Below are 21,093 nucleotides of genomic sequence, written 5' to 3'. Positions count from 1 at the left end.
AAATGGTTTTGGGGGGGCATGTCCCATTTAGGAAGCCCCTATGGTGCCAGGACAGCAAAAAAAAAAAAAAAAAAAAAAAAAAAAAAAAAAACAACATGGCATACTATTTTGAAAACTACACCCCTCAAGGAACAAGGGGTACAGTGAGCCTTAACCCCCCCACAGGTGTTTGACGACTTTGGATGTGTAAATGAATTTATTTTATTTATTTATTTATTTTTTCTACACTAAAATGCTGTTTTTCTCAAAATTTTACATTTTTACAAGGTGTAATAGAAGAAAATGTCCCCCAAAATGTGTAACCCCATCTCTTCTGAGTATGGAAGTACCCCATGTAAGGATGTCAAGGGCTCTGCTGGCGCACTACAATGCTCAGAAGAGAAGGAGTCACATTTTGCTGAAATGGGGGGGCATGTCACATTTAGTGCCAGAACAGCAAAAAAAAAAAAAAATTTGTAAATACATTTCTTTGGAGTAAGGACATACCTCATATCTGGGCGTAGATCGGTTCTGCTCACTGGTCACGGAGGAACAGGAGGGCAGTCAGGGGCCTGGAGCTTCTAGACAGCTGCCTATGGAGCCAGAACAGTGGGACCCCCCCTCAAGGGGCATTATATGGGGTACACTAATAACTAACAAGGGGTACAGTGGGATATAAAATTATAAAACAGGATATGTTCCCAGAATGATGACCCAGAGCATAGCCAAAACTAAAAAAAAAATATGCCCACCCCAAACCCTATGCTATGAATCATCATTCTGGGAATGTGACGTGTGTGGCCGTCCCTAACCTGTTGCCTCAAATGCGCACCCCGCTCAGGTGGAGAGAGTGCTGCACATTTGAGGCAACATAAAAAGTCCCCGATGATAGTGACTCAGTGACCCATGACCCATTTTTGGTAAAAATACCCCCTGAGGTCTTATCAGGTTTTCTTTTATTTTTTTTTATGAAATAGTTTTTTTGGGCAATTTAGTGGTTTTATAGGGTTAAAATTTGGAATGTACTCTGGACTTGGTACATTGGGGTCAAATTATGGAAAATTTCAATGAAGAGGGAAAATTTAGTACTCCATGGAAGTGTGATACTCCCTGAAGCAGTCCTTAATGCAGAGGCCCGGATGATCGGGGCAAGTGTCACACTGAGTGGTGGTGTCCTTCCGTATCCCCCTCCTGTTACACACTCTGCATTTTTTCTGGGATCGTCCCTTCTTTCCAGTGTGGGGGACCTCACCCGGAAAGTGTTAGCCTGGGACGATCCAAACACCTATTACTCCAGTTCCTTGGGAAGTCCGGCCTGCTCTTTTCCGGTCAGCAAAGATCAGGACCTTTAGGACTTCTTCTTGGAACTGGAGGCATGTCCCTGTGTTGCCAGCGTTCCGGTACAGTACAAAAGAGTTGTACATGGCAACCTGCACCAAGTAGACCGCAACTTTTTTGTACCATACACGTGTTTTCCGCATGGCCATGTATGGCTTGAGGACTTGATCTGAGAGATCAACTCCCCCCCATATACTCATTGTAGTCCAGAATACAATTAGGCTTGAGGACCGTTGTTGTGGTACCTCGCACAGGGACAGGTGAGCTGCCGTTACCATGAATAGTGGTCAGCATAAGGACATCCCTCTTATCCTTATACTTGACCAGCAACAGGTTTTCATAGGTAAGGGCACGGGACTCACCCTTGGGAATAGGTGTCTGGATCAAATTTAGAGGGAGGCCTCTCTGGTTTCTCCGCACTTTTCCACAAGCGGACGTCGATCTGGCGGCAAGGGATGTGAAGAGAGGGATGCTGGTATAAAAGTTGTCCACGTACACGTGGTAACCCTTATCCAGCAATGGGTACATAAGGTCCCAAACGATTTTCCCGCTAACACCCAGAGTGGGGGAACAATCTGGGGGTTCAATACGGGAATCTAGTCCCTCATACACCCTAAACTTGAGTGTACCTGGAGGTACTCTCACAAAGTTTATATAGCTTCACGCCATACCGCGCCCGCTTCGAGGGAATATACTGGCGGAAGATGAGTCTCCCCTTAAAACTGATAAGAGACTCATCAACCGAGAGCTCCCTAAGCGCTACGTAGGCCTCCAAAAATTTGGCCCCAAAGTGATCGATGACCGACCTCACTTTGTAAAGCCGGTCATGGGCGGGATCACCTCGGGGTGGACATGCCTCATTATCTGCATAATGAAGGCATTTCCAAATAGCCTCGAACCACTTACGTGTCATGGCCATACTGTACAGCGGGGGTCTGGTATAGGATGTCCCCGCTCCAGTACTGTCTGACACTGGGCTTTTTGACCAGGCCCATATGCAGCAAGAGTGTAGTGAGTGCTTGGTGTAACTATGTATAACGGTGTGTGATTAGTAATCCCACACCGTTATGTGAGCAAAAAAAAAAAAAAAAACGCTACGGCCAAAAAAAAAAATACAAAATAAAAAAAAAAAAAAAAAAAAAAAAAAGAGTCACCCCAGTGCGCGGGAGGGACCGGAATTCCCACAGGCGTACCTGTACGCCCTGGGTCCTTAAGACCCAGGTACAGAAGGCGTATGCATAGGTCCTGTACGGGTTAAAGTGCATCCCTGTTACTGTAGGCCAGTGTGTCAATATTGGTAATTATAACATTATATTATACTGTCACTTTAACCCCTTAAGGACAGCCCGTTTTTACCTTAAGGACCCGAGCATTTTTGCACATCTGACCACTGTCACAGCATTAATAACTCTGGATGGGGGGGGGACATGTCACATTTAGGAAGCCCCTATTGTGCCAGAACAGCAAAAAAATAAAAAAAATAAAGGGAGTGCCATGGAGCTTTTGGAGAGAGTTTGGTTGGAACAGAAGTCAGGGGCCATGTGTGTTTACAAAGCCCCCCCGTGGTGCTAGAACAGTGGACCCCCCCACATGTGACCCCATTTTGGAAACTACATCCCTAGCAGAATTTAATAAGGGCTGCAGTGAGCATTTATACCCTACTTGCGTTTGACAGATCTTTGGAACAATGGGCTGTGCAAATGAAAAGTTACATTTTTCATTTTCACGGACCACTGTTCCAAAAATCTGTCAGACACCTGTGGGGCGTAAATGCTCACTGAACCCCTTTTTACATTACGTGAGGGGTGTAGTTTCCAAAATGGGGTCACATGCCATTGTTCTGGCACTATGAGGGCTTTGTTAACACACATGGCCTTCAATTTCTGACAAATTTTCTCTCCAAAAGCCCAATGGCGCTCCTTCTCTTCTGAGCATTGTAGTTCGCCCGCAGAGCACTTTACATCCACATATGAGGTATGCTCTTACTCAGAAGAAATGGGGTTACAAATTTGGGGTGCTTTTTTTTCCTATTTTCCCTTGCGGAAATGAAAAATTTAGGGTAACACCAGCATTTTAGTAAAACATTTTTTTTACATTTTCCAATCCAACTTTAACGAAAATTCTTCAAACACCTGTGGGGTGTTAAGGCTCATTATACTCCTTGTTACATTCCCAAAATGGGATCACGTGTTGGTATTTATTTTTTGCGTTTATGTCAGAATTGCTGTAAAATCAGCCACCCCTGTGCAAATCATCAATTTAGGCCTCAAAAATGTACATAGTGCGCTCTCACTCAGCCTTGTGCTTTGGCAGAGCATTTGATGCTCACATATGGGTTATTTCCATACTCGGGAGAAATTGCGTTACAAATTTTGGGTTTTTTTTGCTTTTACCTCTTGTGAAAATAAAAAGTATGGGGCAACACCAGCATGTTAGTGTAATTTTTTTATTTTTTTTACACCAACAGGCTAGGTTAGACCCCAACTTTTCCTTTTCATAAGGGGTAAAAGGAGAAAAAGCCCCCCCAAAACGTGTAAAGCAATTGCTCCCGAGTACAGAAATACCCCATACGTGGCACTAAACTGTTCCCTTGAAATACGACAGGGCTCCGAAGTGAGAGAGCACCATGTGCATTTGAGGACTAAATTAGGGATTGCATAGGGGTGGACATAGGTATATTCTACGCCAGTAATTCCCTAACAGGGTGCCTCCAGCTGTTGCTAAACTCCCAGCATTTATTTTTATTGGGGGGGGGGGGGGGGGAAAGACAGTTTAAGGGTGCGTTTCCCACTGAGTTTCCTACTAGGAGTTTGCGCTGCTGCGCAAAAATTTGCCACTGCTCAAACTTTACGCAGGAAACTCACTGTAAACCCACCCATGTGAATGTACCTTGTACATTCACATGGGGGGGGGGGGGGGACCTCCAGCTGTTGCAAAACTACAACTACCAGCATGCACTGACAGACTGTGCATGCTGGGAGTTGTACTTTTGCGACAGCTGGAGGCACACTGGTTGGAAAATCCCAAGTTAGGTAAGAGAACCTAACTGAAGGTTTTCCAACCAGTGTGCCTCCAGCTGTTGCATAACTACAACTCCCAGTATGTATTGAACTCTGAAGGGCATGCTGAGAGATGTAGTTATGCAACAGATGGAGGTACACAACTACAACTCCCAGCCATTTGCTGTTCGTGCAAGGAGTTGTAGTTTTGCAAGATTTAGAGGGCCACGGTTTAGAGACCACCGCACAGTGATCTCCAAACTGTGGCCCTCCAGATGTTACAAAACTACAAATCCCAGCATGCCCAGACAGCAAACTGCCTTGTGTGCATGCTGGGAGTTGTAGTTTTTGCAAGATCTAGAGGGCAACAGTTTAGAGACCACTGCACAGTGATATCCAAACTGTAGCCCTCTAAATCTTGCAAAACTACAAATTCCAGCATGCCCAAACAGCAAACAGCTTTCTGGGCATGCTGAGAGTTGTAGTTTTGCAACATCTGGAGGGTACACTGTATAGTGGTCTCCAAACTGCTAGGCAACAACTTACCGGCTTCCATAGGATCGCCACCCGCCGTCACCGGTAAGTAGGTTCTCCGGCGCCGGGCACATCACTGTTTCCCTGCACTGCCCGGACTACAAAGGGTGGGCAGAGCGGAGAACCAAACTTTAACCCCCCCCCGATCTGCTATTGGTTGGTCACTTCTGACCGACTAATAGCAGGGATAGGAGGGGTGGAACCCCTGCCGCCTCACTCCTATCTCTTCAGGGGGATCGGGGGGTGTCTTGGACACCCCCGATCCCCCGTATTTTCCGGGTCACCGGAGACCCGTATGACTCGGAATTTACGGTCGCCAACATGGGGTCTCCGCTTGGTGAGCGATGGGGGGGGGGGGGGGGACCAGAGAAACGCAGGACGTACCTGTACGCCCTTAGTCCTCAAGGACTCAAAACGGCACCCTGCGTCCTTAACTTTTATTCGAATCATTAACCACTTAAGTTTTTATCAGGTTTATTGAGGATTTAATAGTGTTGCAAGTGGCAGTTTGGAGCATTATATACACACACACAAACACACATACTGTACACATTACACTGTACATTCATGCACCATATACACACACATACTGTATATGCATGCATTTTATACACAACATACTGTACACATTACATACCGTGCATGCATTGTATACACATGACATACTGTATATGCATGCATCATATACACACACACAGTAGCAGGGAAGGCCAGCCGGGCCCCCCTAATCTTAGTGTTTGTCCGGGCCCCTGACTGCAGGCCAGCTATTCCTAGCCTGATGGCAGCCCTGGTTATTCTTACTAGAAATATATGACATTAGCCAACTGGGTGTTATTGGTTCGGGGCATGTCCTTATATTACCTGGCACTGCCAGCTTTAATTGGATAATCAGTTGCTTATCGAAAAAGTTTATAAAAAGGAACATGTTGCAAGCAGATATTCCAGGTCACAGGCTCAAATTCACAGCATTCTTGAGAAAAGCAACGTTTCAGCTACACTTAAATTTTAGTTCAAAAGGTCCTCTTTAAAGATCATTTGCACTTGAGTTTCTATTGGAACTTCTGACAATTATTTCACATCCTAAACACAGTGGTCGAAAAAGCTAAAGTGTTTAACCCCTTAAGGACCCAGTCATTTTACACCTCAGGACCCGGCCATTTTTTGCACATCTGACCACTGTCACTTTAAACATTAATAACTCTGGAATGCTTTTAGTTATCATTCTGATTCCGAGATTGTTTTTTCGTGACATATTCTACTTTAACATAGTGGTAAAATTTTGTGGTATCTTGCATCCTTTCTTGGTGAAAAATCCCAAAATTTTATGAAAAATTTGAAAATTTAGCATTTTTCTAACTTTGAAGCTCTCTGCATGTAAGGAAAATGGATATTCCAAATAATTTTTTTTTTATTCACATATACAATATGTCCACTTTATGTTTGCATCATAAAATTGATGAGTTTTTACTTTTGGAAGACACCAGAGGGCTTCAAAGTTCAGCAGCAATTTTCCAATTTTTCACAAAATTTCCAAACTCACAATTTTTCATGGACCAGTTCAGGTTTGAAGTGGATTTGAAGGGTCTTCATATTAGATATACCCCATAAATGACCCCATTATAAAAACTGCACCCCCCAAAGTATTCAAAATGACATTCAGTCCGCGTTTTAACCCTTTAGGTGTTTCACAGGAATAACAGCAAAGTGAAGGAGAAAATTCTAAATCTTCATTTTTTACACTTGCATGTTCTTGTAGACCCAATTTTTGAATTTTTACAAGGGGGAAAAGGAGAAAATGTATACTTATATTTGTAGCCCAATTTCTCTCGAGTAAGCACATACCTCATATGTCTATGTAAAGTGTTCAGCGGGCGCAGTAGAGGGCTCAGAAGCGAAGGAGCGACAAGGGGATTTTGGAGAGTACGTTTTTTTGAAATGGTTTTTGGGGGGCATGTTGCATTTAGGAAGCCCCTATGGTGCCAGAACAGGAAAAATCCCTCACATGGCATACCATTTTGGAAACTAGACCCCTTGAGGTACATCACAAGGAATTTGCATAGGGGTGGACATTGGGAATCACTGGCGTAGAATACCCCTAACAGGGTGCCTCCAGCTGTTGCAAAACTCCCAGCATGCCTGGACAGTCAACGGCTGTCCGGCAATACTGGGAGTTGTTGTTTTGCAACAGCTGGAGGCTCCATTTTGGAAAGAGTGGCGTACCAGGCGTTTTTCATTTTTATTGGGGAGGGAGGGGGGCTGTGTAGGGGTATGTGTATATGTAGTGTTTTTTTACTTTTTATTTTATTTTGTGTAAGTGTAGTGTAGTGTAGTGTTTTTAGGGTACAGTCACACGGGCGGGGGATTACAGCGAGCTTGAGCTGCCGCGCAAAATTTGCTGCATTGCAAACTTGCAGCCCGATACTCACTGTAAGTCCCTGCCCATGTGAATGTACCCTGTACATTCACAGGGGGGGGACCTCCAGCTGTTGCAAAACTACTACTCCCAGCATGCCTGAGAATGTTTGGGAGTTGTGGTTTTGCAACAGCTGGAGGCACACTGGTTGGGAAACACTGAGTTAGGAAACAATGTTTCCCAACCAGTGTGCCTCCAGCTGTTGCAAAACCACAACTCCCAAACATTCTCAGGCATGCTGGGAGTAGTAGTTCGGCAACATCTTTAGAGCCAGATGTTGCCGAACTACAACTCCCAGCATGCTTGAAGTTGTAGTTTTGCAACATCTGGAGGACTACAGTTTGCAGACCACTAACAAAAGTGGTTCCCAATCTGTGCCCTTCCAGATGTTGCAAAACTACAACCCCCAGTATGCCAAAACTGTCCAGGCATGCTGGGAGTTGTAGTTCTGCAAAATCTGAAGGGCCAGATGTTACAGCACTACAACTCCCAGCATGCCTGGACAGTAAGGGCATGCTGAGGATGTGTAGTTTTGCAACATCTGGAAGGGCTTAGTGGTCCAAAAACTGTGGACCTCCAGATGTTGCAAAACTGCAACTCCCAGCATGCCCAGACGCCAAGGGCTGTCTGGGCATGCTGGGAGTTGTAGTTTACAGGGTCCTATTACAGCAATGCATGTCGCTTTACGGCGACGTGCATTGCTGTAAAGGGCCCGACCGCGGCTGAAGATATACTCACCTGTCGCCGCCGCCATCTTCCTCGCCGGGATCCGGGTCTTCGGGGACGAGGTAAGTACCGGGGCCGGTCCCCAGCACTCCCCCGTCCCCCGCCGCGTCCTCCGGTCTTCCTCCCGTCCTCTCCGGACTTTCAGGGGCCGGGCAGGGCGGGAGGAAGTAACCGCCCCCCCTCCTGCGATTGGTCGGTTAACTAACCGACAGATCGCAGGGTATAGGAGGAGGTGGCAGGCTTGCCACCTCGCTCCTATACGTTAGCATGGTCCTGGCTGTCTGTGACAGCCGGGATCATGCTAAATTACCGGGCGGTCGGGTCCCAGAGACCCGATCAGCCCGGTATCGCCGCAGATCGCAAGGGCGATTTCCCTTGCGATTTGCGGCGATCGCCGACATGGGGGGCCTACATGGCCCCCCTCGGCGTTTGCCCTGGATGCCTGCTGAAGGATTTCAGCAGGCATCCGGTTCCGATCTCTGCCCGGCGAGCGGCAGAGACCGGAAAACGCCAGGACGTACGGGGACGTCCTGGGTCCTTAAGGCCCAGGGTGCGGGGACGTCCCAGTACGTCCTGGGTCCTTAAGAGGTTAAGCAACATATAAACGCATTCAAGAAATCAACTTAAACATAGTGTGGCACGGCTAGCTTTTTGCACGGTTGATGATCAATTGCTAACAATTTTTTGGGGACAATCTTAACCACTTAAGGACGCAGGACGTATGGGTAAGCCCCCGTTCCCGAGTCCTTAACCCCTTAAGGACCCTGGGCGTACCTGTTCGTCCTGAGTCTGCTCCCGTTCTACAATGCGGGGCCACGGCCGGGACCCGTGGCCAATAGTGCACGGCACTGACCGCGGTGCTGCGCGCTATTAACCCCTTTAGATGCGGCGTTCAAAGTTGATCACCACATCTAAAGTGAAACTAAAGTGCTGCCGGTTAGCTCAGGGGGCGTCCCGAACAGTTGTAGGACACGAGGAGGGTCCCCTTACCTGCCTCCTGGTGTTCGATCACTGAATGACTGCTCAGTGCCTGAGATCCAGGCATGAGCAGTCAAGCAGCAGAATCATCGATCAATGGTTTCCTATGAGAAATCATTGATCAATGTGAAAGATCAGTGTGTGCAGTGTTATAGCCAACTATGTAAGCTATAACACTGCAAAAAAAGATAATAAAAAAATTAAGTGAAAAAAAAGTTAAAGTTGATTTAACCCCTTCCCTAATAAAAGTTTGAATCGCCCCCCTTTTCCCATAAAAAAAAAAACTGTAAATAAAAATAAACATACCGTATATACTCGAGTATAAGCCGAGTTTTTCAGCATGATTTTTAGTGCTGAAAACGCCCCCCTCGGCTTATACTCGAGTGAATTTTTTTTCCCGCTTTAGGCATCCCTAAAGGGGGGTGGGCCGGGCCGTCCATCTTCACTGCAGGGACCATCCGCATTCCAGTGGGGAGGGTGAGCTGGTCCGGGCCGTCCATCTTAACCTGGAGGCCTTCTTCTCCGCTCCGGGCAGTCCCCGAACTAGTGATGCTGCATTGACGCTGCCGCACAAGGATGTCCATGCTGGGAAGACATATGACGTCAGAGGCGTCCCTGCGCACAGACGTCTGCTGCGCATGGAAGTCCCTGCGCGGTGGCGTCAATGCAGCGTCACTAGCCTGAGGATAGCCCAGAGCAAAGAAGAAGGCCTCCTGGTGAAGATGGACGGCCCGTACCGGCTCACCCTCCCACCGGAATGCGGATGGTCCCTGCAGTGAAGATGGACGGCCCGGATCACCCTTCCTGTACAGTCCCTGCAGCTACTAAAGCAATAACTGGGGAGGTGAGAAGAAAACAAAAGGGGGGTGATGATGGATGATGACAGGGGAAGGGGGGTGATGTATTTTGCACCCTAGGCTTATACTCGAGTAAATACGTTTTCCTAGGTTTTTGGGGTGAAATTAGGGGCCTCTGCTTATATTCGGAACGGCTAATACTCGAGTATATATGGTATGTGGTATCGCTGCATGCGGTAATGTCCTAATTATAAAAATATATTGTTAATTAAACCGCACGGGCAAAAAAAAATTCCAAAGTCCAAAATAGCGTATTTTTGATCACTTTTTATGAAATGAAAAAATCAATAATAAGTCTGATCAATACAAAAATGGTACAGCTGAAAACTTCAGATCATGGTGCAAAAAGTTAGCCCTCATCCCGCCCCATACGCAGAAAAATAAAAAAGTTATAGGGGTCAGAAGATGACAATTTTCAACATACCATATATACTCGAGTATAAGCCGACCCGTATATAAGCCGAGGCCCCTAATTTTACCCCAAAAACCCAGGAAAAGTTAATGACTTGACTATAAGCCTAGGGTGGGAAATACATCATCCCCCCCCATGTCATCATCCAGACCCCAGTCATCATCCACCCCCCTCCCCCTTTTGTTTTGTACTCACCTCCACTCGGCGGGAAGTTAGGGTGAGCTGGTCCGGGCCATCTATGCTGCAGGGACCATCCGGTGGGGAGGATTAGTCGTTGAGGGTTGTCCACTTTCACCGGGGGGGGCCTTCTCTCCGAGCTTCGGCCCCGGAGTAGTGACGTTGCATTGACAACGACGCACTGGGACATTAATGCGCAACGTCCCTGTAAGTCGTCGTCAAGGCAACGTCACACACCAGGCCCGAAGCACGGAGAAGAGGCCCCCCCAGTGAAAATGGACAACGACTAACCCTCCCCACCAGATGGTCCCTGCGGCATAGATGGCCTGGACCAGCTCACCCTAACTTCCCGCTGAGGGGAGGCGAGTACAAAACAAAAAGGGGGGGCTGGATGATGACGAAGGCCGCAGTGGTCTTCAGCCTGCTGACCTCCAGAGGTTTCAAAACTACAATACCCAGCATGCCCGAACAACCGATGGGAGTTGTAGTTTTGCAACATCTGGAGGTCCACAGGTTGAAGACCACTGATGAAGGGATTGACAGGCGGAGAGTTCACTCGAGTATAAGCCGAGGGGGCCGTTTTCAGCACGAAACATCGTGCTGAAAAACTCGGCTTATACTACAGTATATACGGTACAAATTTTGGTGCATGTAGTTATAATTTTTTTAAAGTAGTAAAATAAATAAAACCTACATAAAATTGGGTATCCCTGAAACCGTATGGACCTACAGAATAAAGATAATGTGTAATTTTTTAACTAAAAAGGGCACTGCGTAGAAACGGAAGCCCTAAAAATTAGCAAAATGGCATTTTTTCATTTCACGCCACAAATTTTTTTGTCACCGCAGGTTATGCTATAATATAAGTAATGTCATTAGAAAGTACAATTGGTGACGCAAAAAAACAATCCCTTATATGGCTCTGTAGGTGAAAAATTGAACGTGTTATGATTTTTTAAAAACATAAGTGCAAAAAAAAACTGAAAAATTCACAGTCCTTAACCCCTTAGGCCCATTATGACCCTAAGGACGGGAGCATTTTTTTCCACATCTGACCTCTATCACTCTATGCATTAATAACTCTGGGATGCTTTTACTTATGAATTTGATTCCGAGATTGTTTTTTTTCCTGACATTCTACTTTACGTTAGTGTTAGATTTTCGTCGGTAGTTTCATAATTTCTTGGTGAAAAATTCCAAAATTTGATGAAAAAATTTAACATTTAGCATTTTTCTAACTTCGAAGCTCTCTGGTTGTAAGGAAAATAGACATTCCAAATAAATTATATATTGATTCACATATACAATGGCCCTCATTTACTAAGACTGGAGTGTCGGTTAGTTTTTTTTTTTCAGTGTACTCATCTTTTTTTTTCCTTGTGATTTACTAATCTGTCGCCCAATTTCCTTCTTTCTGTCGCAGGTTTTTTTTCTGTCGCACAAAATGTGTTCTGTGCGACAGAAAAAAAAAGTCTCTGCAAATTCTGACTACATTAGTGCTTGTATTACTACCCCCATCATGGAACAGGGTCTGTTCCATGTTGGGGGTAGTAGTACAGGGGCTGAGGGATTGATCACACAGGGTCTCACTTCTGAGACCCGATTCGATCAAGAGTTATTAAGCAGGGGAGCGGGCGGCATGTTCCGATCCCCTGCAATGTACTGTAAACTTTTGTTTTTAAATTCCCCACCAGAAGCCCTCCTGGCAGGGTTTCAATATAGAAGCACTGTGGTGGGCAAAGATGTATAGAAGCACTGTGGTGGGCAAAGATGTATAGAATCGCTGGGGGGGTATATATCTGGCCCCTCCAGCGTTTCTATATATTTTTCCCCCTGCTGCACTATATCAAACTTAGTGGCCGCTGCGCTTGAATAAATGTACTGCCCCCCCAGCGCTATTATATATCTATACTGACCCCCGCTGCGCATATATATATATATATATATATATATATATATACACACACACACACACACACACACACACACTTGTTATTCATAGCGGTGAGCCGGCACCTGTATATATATATATATAGATGCTGTGAGGGTCAGACATATATCCATATGTCTGACCCCTATCGCACATCTATATATACACAGGTGCCAGCTCACCGCTATGAATGACAAGTAAAGCAGTGCAAGGAGCGGAGGCTCGCGCTGCTGCTGCCAATAGCTTTCTTGTCATTCATAGCAGTGATCCAGCATTTGTATATGTATGCTGTGAGAGTCAGACATATATCCATATGTCTGACCCCCACACCATGATATGCAGCTGCTGCCCGCTATGAATGACAAACTCTTAGCAGCGAGAGCGTGCAGCAGCCCTCCGCTCCCCCGCTAATAGAGTTTTCATTCATTGGCAGCCAGGGGAGGGGGTCAGTATAGATATATAACAGCGCTGGGAGGGGCAGTACATTTATTCAAGCGCAGCAGCTTAAGTTTGATATAGCGCAGCAGGGGGAAATATATATAGAAACTCTGGAGGGGCCAGATACATAACCCCCCCCCCCCCCCCCCCCCACAGCGATTCTATACATCTTTGCCCACTACAGCGCTTCTATATTAAAACCCTGCCAGGAGCCCTGATTGGCTCATTGGTCCCGGCCATTCAGGGCTTCTGGTGGGGAATTTAAAAATGAAAGTTTACAGTACATTGCAGGGGATCAGAACATGCAGCCCGGTCCCCTGCTTAATAGCTTTTGATCGGATCGGGTCTCAGAAGTGAGACCCGGAGCGATCAATCCCTCAGCCCCTGTACTACTACCCCCAACATGGAACAGACCCTGTTCCATGCTGAGGGTAGCAGGATTCACTCCGTTTTGAGTAATTTCCCGACAGCTCTGAGCTGTCGGGTTTCTGTGAAGCAAGACTCACAGGTTTTCCTGTGAGTTGTCTTCACACTCGGAGGGTTTTTTCTCTTTTTGTTGGGAACAAGCCCCTTTTGTGGGGAAAAAACGCCCCTTTTGTAGTTTTTTTTTTTTCACTCAGTGATTTTGATTTTGTCGGGTTGTGCGCCAGATTCTGGCGCAGACAGAATTCTGGCGCAAAACCCGACAAAAAGTGTCGGGATCCTGTTTGTAAATGAGGGACAATGTGTCTACTTTATGTTTGCATCATAAAGTTGACATGTTTTTACTTTTGGAAGACATCAGAGGGCTTCAAAGTTAAGCAGTAATTTTCAAAATTTGTCACAAAATTTTCAAAATCGGAATTTTTCAGGGACCAGTTCAGTTTTGAAGTGGATCTGAAGGGCCTTCATATTAGAAATTCCCCATAAATTACCCCATTATAAAAACTGCACCCCTCAAAGTATTCAAAATGACATTCAGTCAGTGTTTTAACCCTTTAGGTGTTGCACAGGAATAGCAGCAAAGTGAAGGAGAAAATTCAAAAGCTTAATTTTTTACACTCGCATGTTCTTGTAGACCTAGTTTTTTCATTTTTAAAAGGGGTAATAGGAGAAAAAACAATTTCTCTTGAGTAAGGAAATACCTCATAAGGATGTGAAGTGTTCGGTGAGCGCAGTAGAAGGCTCAGAAGGGAAGGAGCGACAATAGGATTTTAGAGAGTGAGTTTTTCTGAAATGGCTTTTGAAGTGCATATCACATTTAGGAAGCCCCAATGGTGCCAGAACAGCAAAAATTAAAAAAAAAATTAAAAAAAATTAAATAAAAAAATGTATTTTGGAATCTACACCCCTCAAGATACGTAACAAGTGGTACAGTGAGCCTTAACACCCCACAGGTGTTTGACGACTTTTCATTAAAGTCTGATGTGTAAATGGGGAAAAAAAAGAAAGTTTCACTAAAGTGCAGTTCTTTCCCCAAATTTATCATTTTTACCAAGGGTAATGGGAGTAAATGTCCCCCCAAAATTTGTGACCCCATCTCTTCTGAGTATCGAAATACCCCATGTTAGGACGTAAAATGCTCTGCGGGCGAACTACAATGTTCAGAAGAGAAGGAGTCCCATTTGGCTTTTGGAAAAAAATTTTGCTGAAATGGTTTTTGGGGGGGCATGTCGCATTTAGGAAGCCTCTATGGTGCCAGAACAGCAAGCAAAAAAAATTAATAAAATAAACACATAGCCTACTATTTTGGAAACTACACCCCTCAAGGAACGTAACAAGGGGTACAGTGAGCCTTAACACCCCACAGATGTTTGACGACTTTTTGTTAAAGTTGGATGTGTAAATGAAAAAAAAACATTTTTTTCACTAAAATGCAGTTTTTTCCCCAAATTTTACATTTGTAAAGGGGTAATAGGAGAAGATACCCCCCAAATCTGTAACCCCACATGTGTGGGTGTCAAGTGCTCTGCTGGTGCACTACAATGCTCAGAATAGGAGGAGCACCATTGAGCTTGTGGAGAGAAAATTTGTTTGGTATGGAAGTCAGGGGCCATGTGCGTTTACAAAGCCCCCCGTGGTGCCAGAACAGAGGACTCCTGTGGGGCGTAAATGCTCACTGCACCCCTTATTACATTCTGTGAGGGGTGTAGTTTCCAAAATGGGGTCACATGTAGGGGGTCCATTGTTCTGGCACTATGGGGGCTTTGTAAACATGTGGCCTTCAATTCCGGACAAATTTTCTCTCGAAAATCCCGATGGCGCTCCTTGTAGCTCGCCCGCAGAGCACTTTACATCCACATATGGGGGTAGGTTCCTACTCAGGAGAAATTGAGTTAAACATTTTGGGGGGCCTTTTTTCCTATTTTCCTTTGTGAAAATGAAAAATTTAGGGTAACACCAGCCATTTTGGTGAAAAATTTTTCTTTTTTAATTTTCCCATCCAACTTTAACAAAAATTTGTCAAACACCTGTGGGGTGTTAAGGCTCACTATACCCCTTGTTACTTTCCGTGAGGGGTGTCGTTTCCAAAATGGGGTCCCACGTAGTTATTTTTTTGCGTTTATGTCAGAACCGCTGTCAAATCAGCCACCCCTGTGCACATCACCAGTTTAGGCCTCAACTATACATTGTGCGCTCTCACTTCTGAGCCTTGTTGTGCGTCCACAGAGCATTTTATGCCCACATATGGGGTATTTTCGTACTCAGGAGAAATTGCGTTACAAATTTTGGGGGTCTGGGCAACACCAGCATGTTCGTGTAAAACATTTTTTGGCTGGTGTAGACCCCAACTTTTCCTTTTTATAAGGGGTAAAAGGAGAAAAAGACCCCCAAACGTGTAACCCAATTGCTCCCGAGTACAGAAATACCCCATATGTGGCACTAAATTGTTTCCTTGAAATACGACAGGACTCCGAAGTGAGAGAGCGCCATGCGCATTTGAGGACTAAATTAGGGATTGCATAGGGATGGACATAGGGGTATTCTACGCCAGTGATTCCCAAACAGGGTGATTCCAGCTGTTGCTGAACTCCCAGAATGCCTGGACAGTCAGTGGCTGTCCGGAAATGCTGGGAGTTGTTGTTTTGCAACAGCTGGAGGCTGTGTTTTGGAAACACTGCCGTACAATACATTTTTAATGGGAGGACAGTGTAAGGGGGTGTATATGTAGTGTTTTACCCTTCATATTGTGCGTTAGTGTAGTGTTTTTAGGGTACATTCGCACTGGCGGGGGTTTACGGTGAGTTTCCCGCTAGGAGTTTGCGCTGCGGCGGAAAATTTGCTGCAGCTCAAACTTGAAACAGGAAACTCACTGTAAACCTGCCCGTGTGAATGTACCCTATACATTCACATGGGGGGGGGGGGGGGGGGGGGCAAAGCTCCAGCTGTTGCAAAACTACAACTCCCAGCATGCACTGACAGACCGTGCATGCTGGGAGTTGTAGTTTTGCAACAGCTGGAGGCACACTGGTTGGAAAACCTTGTTAGGTTCTGTTACCTAACTCAGTATGTTCCAACCAGTGTGCCTCCAGCTGTTGCAAAACTACAACTCATAGCATGTACTGATCGCCGAAGGGTATGCTGGGAGATGTAGTTATGCAACAGCTGGAGGTACTATAACTCCCAGCATGCTGAGAAAGCTGTTTGCTGTTTGGGCATGCTGGGAGTTGTAGTTTGCAAGATCTGAAGGGCCACAGTTTAGAAACCACCGCACAGTGATGTCCAAACTGTGGCCCTCCAGATGTTGCAAAACTTCAAATCCCAGCATGCCCAAACAGCTGTCTGGAAGTTGTAGTTTTGCAAGATCTGGAGGGCTTCAGTTTAGAGACCACTGTATAGTGGTCTCAAACTGTAGCCCTCCAGATGTTGCTAGACAACTCACCGGCACATCATTGCCACACCAGGGAGCCTCCTGTCATCGCCGAACGCTGCCCCGCCGGTAAGTGACCCTCCGGCACCGGTCACCAACTTTTCCCCTGCTCTGCCCGGACTACAGTGGGTGGGTAGAGCGGGGGAACCAAACTTTAACCCCCTCCCCGAACTGCTATTGGTCAATCGCTTCTCATCGACCATTAGCAGGGATAGGAGGGGTGGCTCCGGGTCACCGGAGACCCGTATGACCCGGAATGGCTGACATGATTTGTGATTGCCGTGTGATCGCCGACATGTGGGTGGGCATTGGCACGGGATACCTGCTGAATGATTTAGGCAGGCATCCCGTTCTGATCACTGCCCAGCGAGCAGCGGGGATTGGAAATACGGAGGGCGTGCAGGTACGCCCTCTGTCCTTAACCCCTTAAGGACTCAGGGTTTTTCCGTTTTTTGCACTTTCGTTTTTTCCTCCTTACCTTTTAAAAATCATAACCCTTTCAATTTTATACCTAAAAATCCATATTATGGCTTATTTTTTGCGTCGCCAATTCTACTTTGCAGTGACATTAGTCATTTTACCCAAAAATGCACGGCGAAACGGAAAAAAAAAATCATTGTGCGACAAAATTGAAAAAAAAACCCTTTTTTTTGTAACTTTTGGGGGCTTACGTTTCTACGCAGTGCATATTTCGGTAAAAATTACACCTTATTATTCTGTAGGTCCATACGGTTAAAATGATACCCTACTTATATAGGTTTGATTTTGTCACACTTCTGGAAAAAATCATAACTACATGCAGGAAAATTTATACGTTTAAAAATGTCATCTTCTGACCCCTATAAAACTTTTATTTTTCCACGTACAGGGCGGTATGAGGACTAATTTTTTGCGCCGTGATCTGAAGTTTTTATCGGTATGATTTTTATTTTGATCGGACTTTTAGATCACTTTTTATTCATTTTTTTAATGGTATAAAAAGTGACCAAAATACGCTTTTTTTGGACTTTGGAATTTTCTTTGCGCGCACGCCATTGACCGTGCGGTTTAATTAATGATATATTTTTATAGTTCGGACATTTACGCCCTCGGCGATACCACAGATGTTTATTTATTTTTTTTTACACGGTTTTATTTTTTTTATGGGAAAAGGGGGGTGATTCAAACTTTTATTAGGGAAGGGGTTAAATGACCTTTATTAACACTTTTTTTTACTTTTTTTTTGCAGTGTTATAGGTCCCATAGGGACCTATAACACTGCACACACTGATCTCCTATGCTGATCACTGGCGTGTATTAACACGCCTGTGATCAGCATTATCGGCGCTTGACTGCTCCTGCCTGGATCTCAGGCACGGAGCAGTCATTCGTCGATCGGACACCGAGGAGGCAGGTAAGTGCCCTCCCGGTGTCCGGTCAGCTGTTCGGGACGCCGCAATTTCACCGCGGCGGTCCCGAACAGCCCGACTGAGCAGCCGGGTCACTTTCAGTTTCACTTTAGAAGCGGCGGTCAGCTTTGACCGCCGCTTCTAAAGGGTTAATACCGCACATCGCCGCGATCGGCGATGTGTGGTATTAGCCGCGGGTCCCGGCCGTTGATGAGCGCCGGGACCGACGCGATATGATGCAGGATCGCGGTGCGATCCCGCTTCATATCGCGGGAGTCGGCGCAGGACGTAAATATACTGCGTCTTTAAGGGGTTAAGCACCAGGACGCGAGAGCGTAGCCATACGTCCTCCGTCCCCAACAGGTTAAGGTGAAAATGGGCTGAGTCCTTAACCTGTTGAGGATGGAGGGCGTACCTGTACGCCCTTCTCCCACTCCCTTACTATAATGCGGGGCCACGCCGTGGCTATTAATGCACGGTGCTGATAGCGGTGCCAAGCGCTATTAACCCTTTAAACATCTAAAGTGAAAGTAAACTAATGCCGGTTAGCTCAGGGGGCTGTTCGGGATCACGGCAGCGAAATCGCCGCATTCCGAACAGCTGTAGGACAGCAGGAGGGTCCCCTTACCTGCCTCCTGGTGTCCGATCACCGAATGACTGCTGAGTGCCAGAGATCCAGGCAAGCGGCAGAATCCTTAATCAATGGTTTCCTATGAGAAACCATTGATCAATGTAAAAGATCTATATGGGAGCTATAACAGTGCAAAAAAAAAGTGAAAAAAATAAGTTAATAAAGATCAATTAACCCCTTGCCTAGTAAAAGTTTGAATCACCCCCTTTTCCCCATTTAAAAAAAATGCAGAAATGTATGAATTATAAAAATATATTGTTAATTACACCGCACAGTCAATGGCGTACGTGCCAAAAATTTCCAAAGTCCGTAGATTTTTGGGTAAAATGACTGATGTCATTACAAAGTAGAATTGGTGGTGCAAATAAAAAGCCATCATATGGATTTTTAGGTGCAAAATTGAAAGGGTTTTGATTTTTTAAAGGTAAGGAGGAAAAAAACTAATGTGCAAAAAAACCTTCCGCCCCCAAGGGGGTTAAGCCAGCCTGAATGACAACTACCACTTGCTGCTGATACTATTTCTCCAAAGTTACCTATACTGTGTCAGCTGCACTGCAGGCAGATCACCACTGACCCTCCATTGATATATGCACCCAGCTTGGGGTCTGTCCACACCTGGACTGGAGGCTCCAGTGCATATTCTATGCAGGTACAGTGACCCCCCGCCCGACCTACGATGGCCCCGACATACGATCATTTCAACATACGATGGCCTCTCAGATGCCATTGCATGTTGAAGGCAGCATCAACATACGATGCTTTTGTATGTCGGGGCCATCGCATAAACGGCTATCCGGCAGCGCAGACTGCTTCAGCTGCCACCGGATAGCTGTTTACGGTGCCCCATGTGGTCCGCTGACGATCAGTTACCTGTCCTTGGGGCTCTGGGGAGTCTTCTTCGGGATCCCCTGCATCGTCGGCGCTCTCCATTGTCATCATCACGTCGCTGCGCACGCAGTCCCGACATCCAATAGGATCGGCGTGCGTAACGACGTGATGGCAGCGACGGAGAGCGAGGATGCCGGGGAAGCAGAGGCCTTGGCGGAGTGTCGGGGAAGCGGCGACAGCGATGGAAGGCGACATCCAGGGAAGCGGTGACGGTCCGGAGCGGCAGGGACACGTGAGTATAACCTCCAATACCAGTGGTCTTCAACCTGCAGACCTCCAGATGTTGCAAAACTACAATTCCCAGCATGCCCGGAGAGCCGTTGGCTGTCCGGGCATGCTGTTTGTTGTAGTTTTGCAACATCTGGAGGTCTGCAGGTTTTAGACCACTCTCCTATACTTTACATTGCACGCATCCCTCAACATACGATGGTTTCAACAAACGATGGTCCATTTGGAACGGATTACCACATCGTATGTCGAGGGACCACTGTATATTGTTACCCTCAACATGCCATGGAAAATTCCATACAGAATCCAAAAGCCCCCCCCCCCCCCCCCAATATAGGCTGGACAGACCCCAGGAGAAGGATTATAGATTCCAGTGTACACCATCTATATCAGCCATATGTAACAACATACACACACCATGCTGTGAGCGCAGTGTAATCCTTATTTCAGATCTATCACCATATACACAGAGCCCTATCGAAGATAGTGATTACAATTTGTACAGCGCTGCAGACAAAGTTGGCGTTATACAAATAAAGGAATTATTGTTATAATATCCACTAGTGACCTGCAGCAGGCACACCATGCACCTACCCGGCTCCGGAGCACCTCCCGGTTGAGCGCCTGAGCCCAGGCTCTGCTCCAGCTGTCTCGTATAGAAGGGAAACCATAGAGGGCATTGAGCAGCCCTCTGGCACCGGACTGGGACGGACGGAGCCACCGTGTCAGCTGCAGTAACCAAACCAAGACAGTAAGCAGAGAGGCCGCAAATAGGAGCAGCAGTGCGGCGAAGCCCAGCTCCGAGCCGGCGGACAGCCATTCATGGGGCGCCGGATCCCCCTCCATCCTGCCCGGGCCGAGGTGCCGGCTTTGCTGGCTCCCCTTCACACTGAGCGGTAGTGCGGAGAGCAGACGGCGGAGCTCAGGACATGACAGGAGAATCGCTGAGGAAGCGGTAGCTCCGCACCGGTCACTACGCCTGCATGTATCCTTTTTCTCTATGATAAAATAAGAGAAAGGTTCTCCTGTTCAGAAGCCACGCCCCTCCGCTACTGACCCCGCCCCTCAGCGGCCTACACTGTGATTGTTGGATGTCACTGTGTGAGCTCTCTGCACGCGTATTTGTTCCGTGTAGGCGATTATTCTATTATGTCTCTGACAATGTTCCCTGTCATTGGCTCTTTAGTTGTTGCACAACTAAAATTCCCATTATGCCAGCCGGAGAACCACAGGTTGGGGGATAATTGTCTATGATCTGAAAGCATGATAGGAATTGTAGTTCTGCAATAGCTGGAGAGGCACAGGTTGGGGGAACACTGGGGCATGA

The 21,093-nt window shown here is 46.4% G+C and overlaps 1 protein-coding gene across 4 annotated transcripts in view; it reads right to left on the bottom strand.

The window, feature by feature from the left end:
* The window catches only part of C2CD2L (C2CD2 like), a 260,267-nt gene extending 239,451 nt beyond the window's left edge, over nucleotides 1–20,816 (bottom strand). Inside the window, exon 1 of one of the 4 annotated variants that reach the window (XM_056544589.1) lies at nucleotides 20,361–20,816. In XM_056544589.1, coding sequence (XP_056400564.1) covers nucleotides 20,361–20,612 — 252 coding nt within the window. In that variant the 5' untranslated portion in view covers nucleotides 20,613–20,816. The remainder of the gene's footprint in view (nucleotides 1–20,360) is intronic. The other 3 variants (XM_056544588.1, XM_056544591.1, XM_056544592.1) reach the window with 3 other exon arrangements.
* Between the last annotated feature and the right edge of the window lie 277 nt (nucleotides 20,817–21,093).

Source organism: Hyla sarda, chromosome 10, assembly GCF_029499605.1.
Source record: "Hyla sarda isolate aHylSar1 chromosome 10, aHylSar1.hap1, whole genome shotgun sequence".
NCBI classification, from domain to species: Eukaryota; Metazoa; Chordata; class Amphibia; order Anura; family Hylidae; genus Hyla; species Hyla sarda.
Note: the sequence above shows the minus strand (reverse complement) of the source record. Positions and strands in the feature narration are given on the sequence as shown.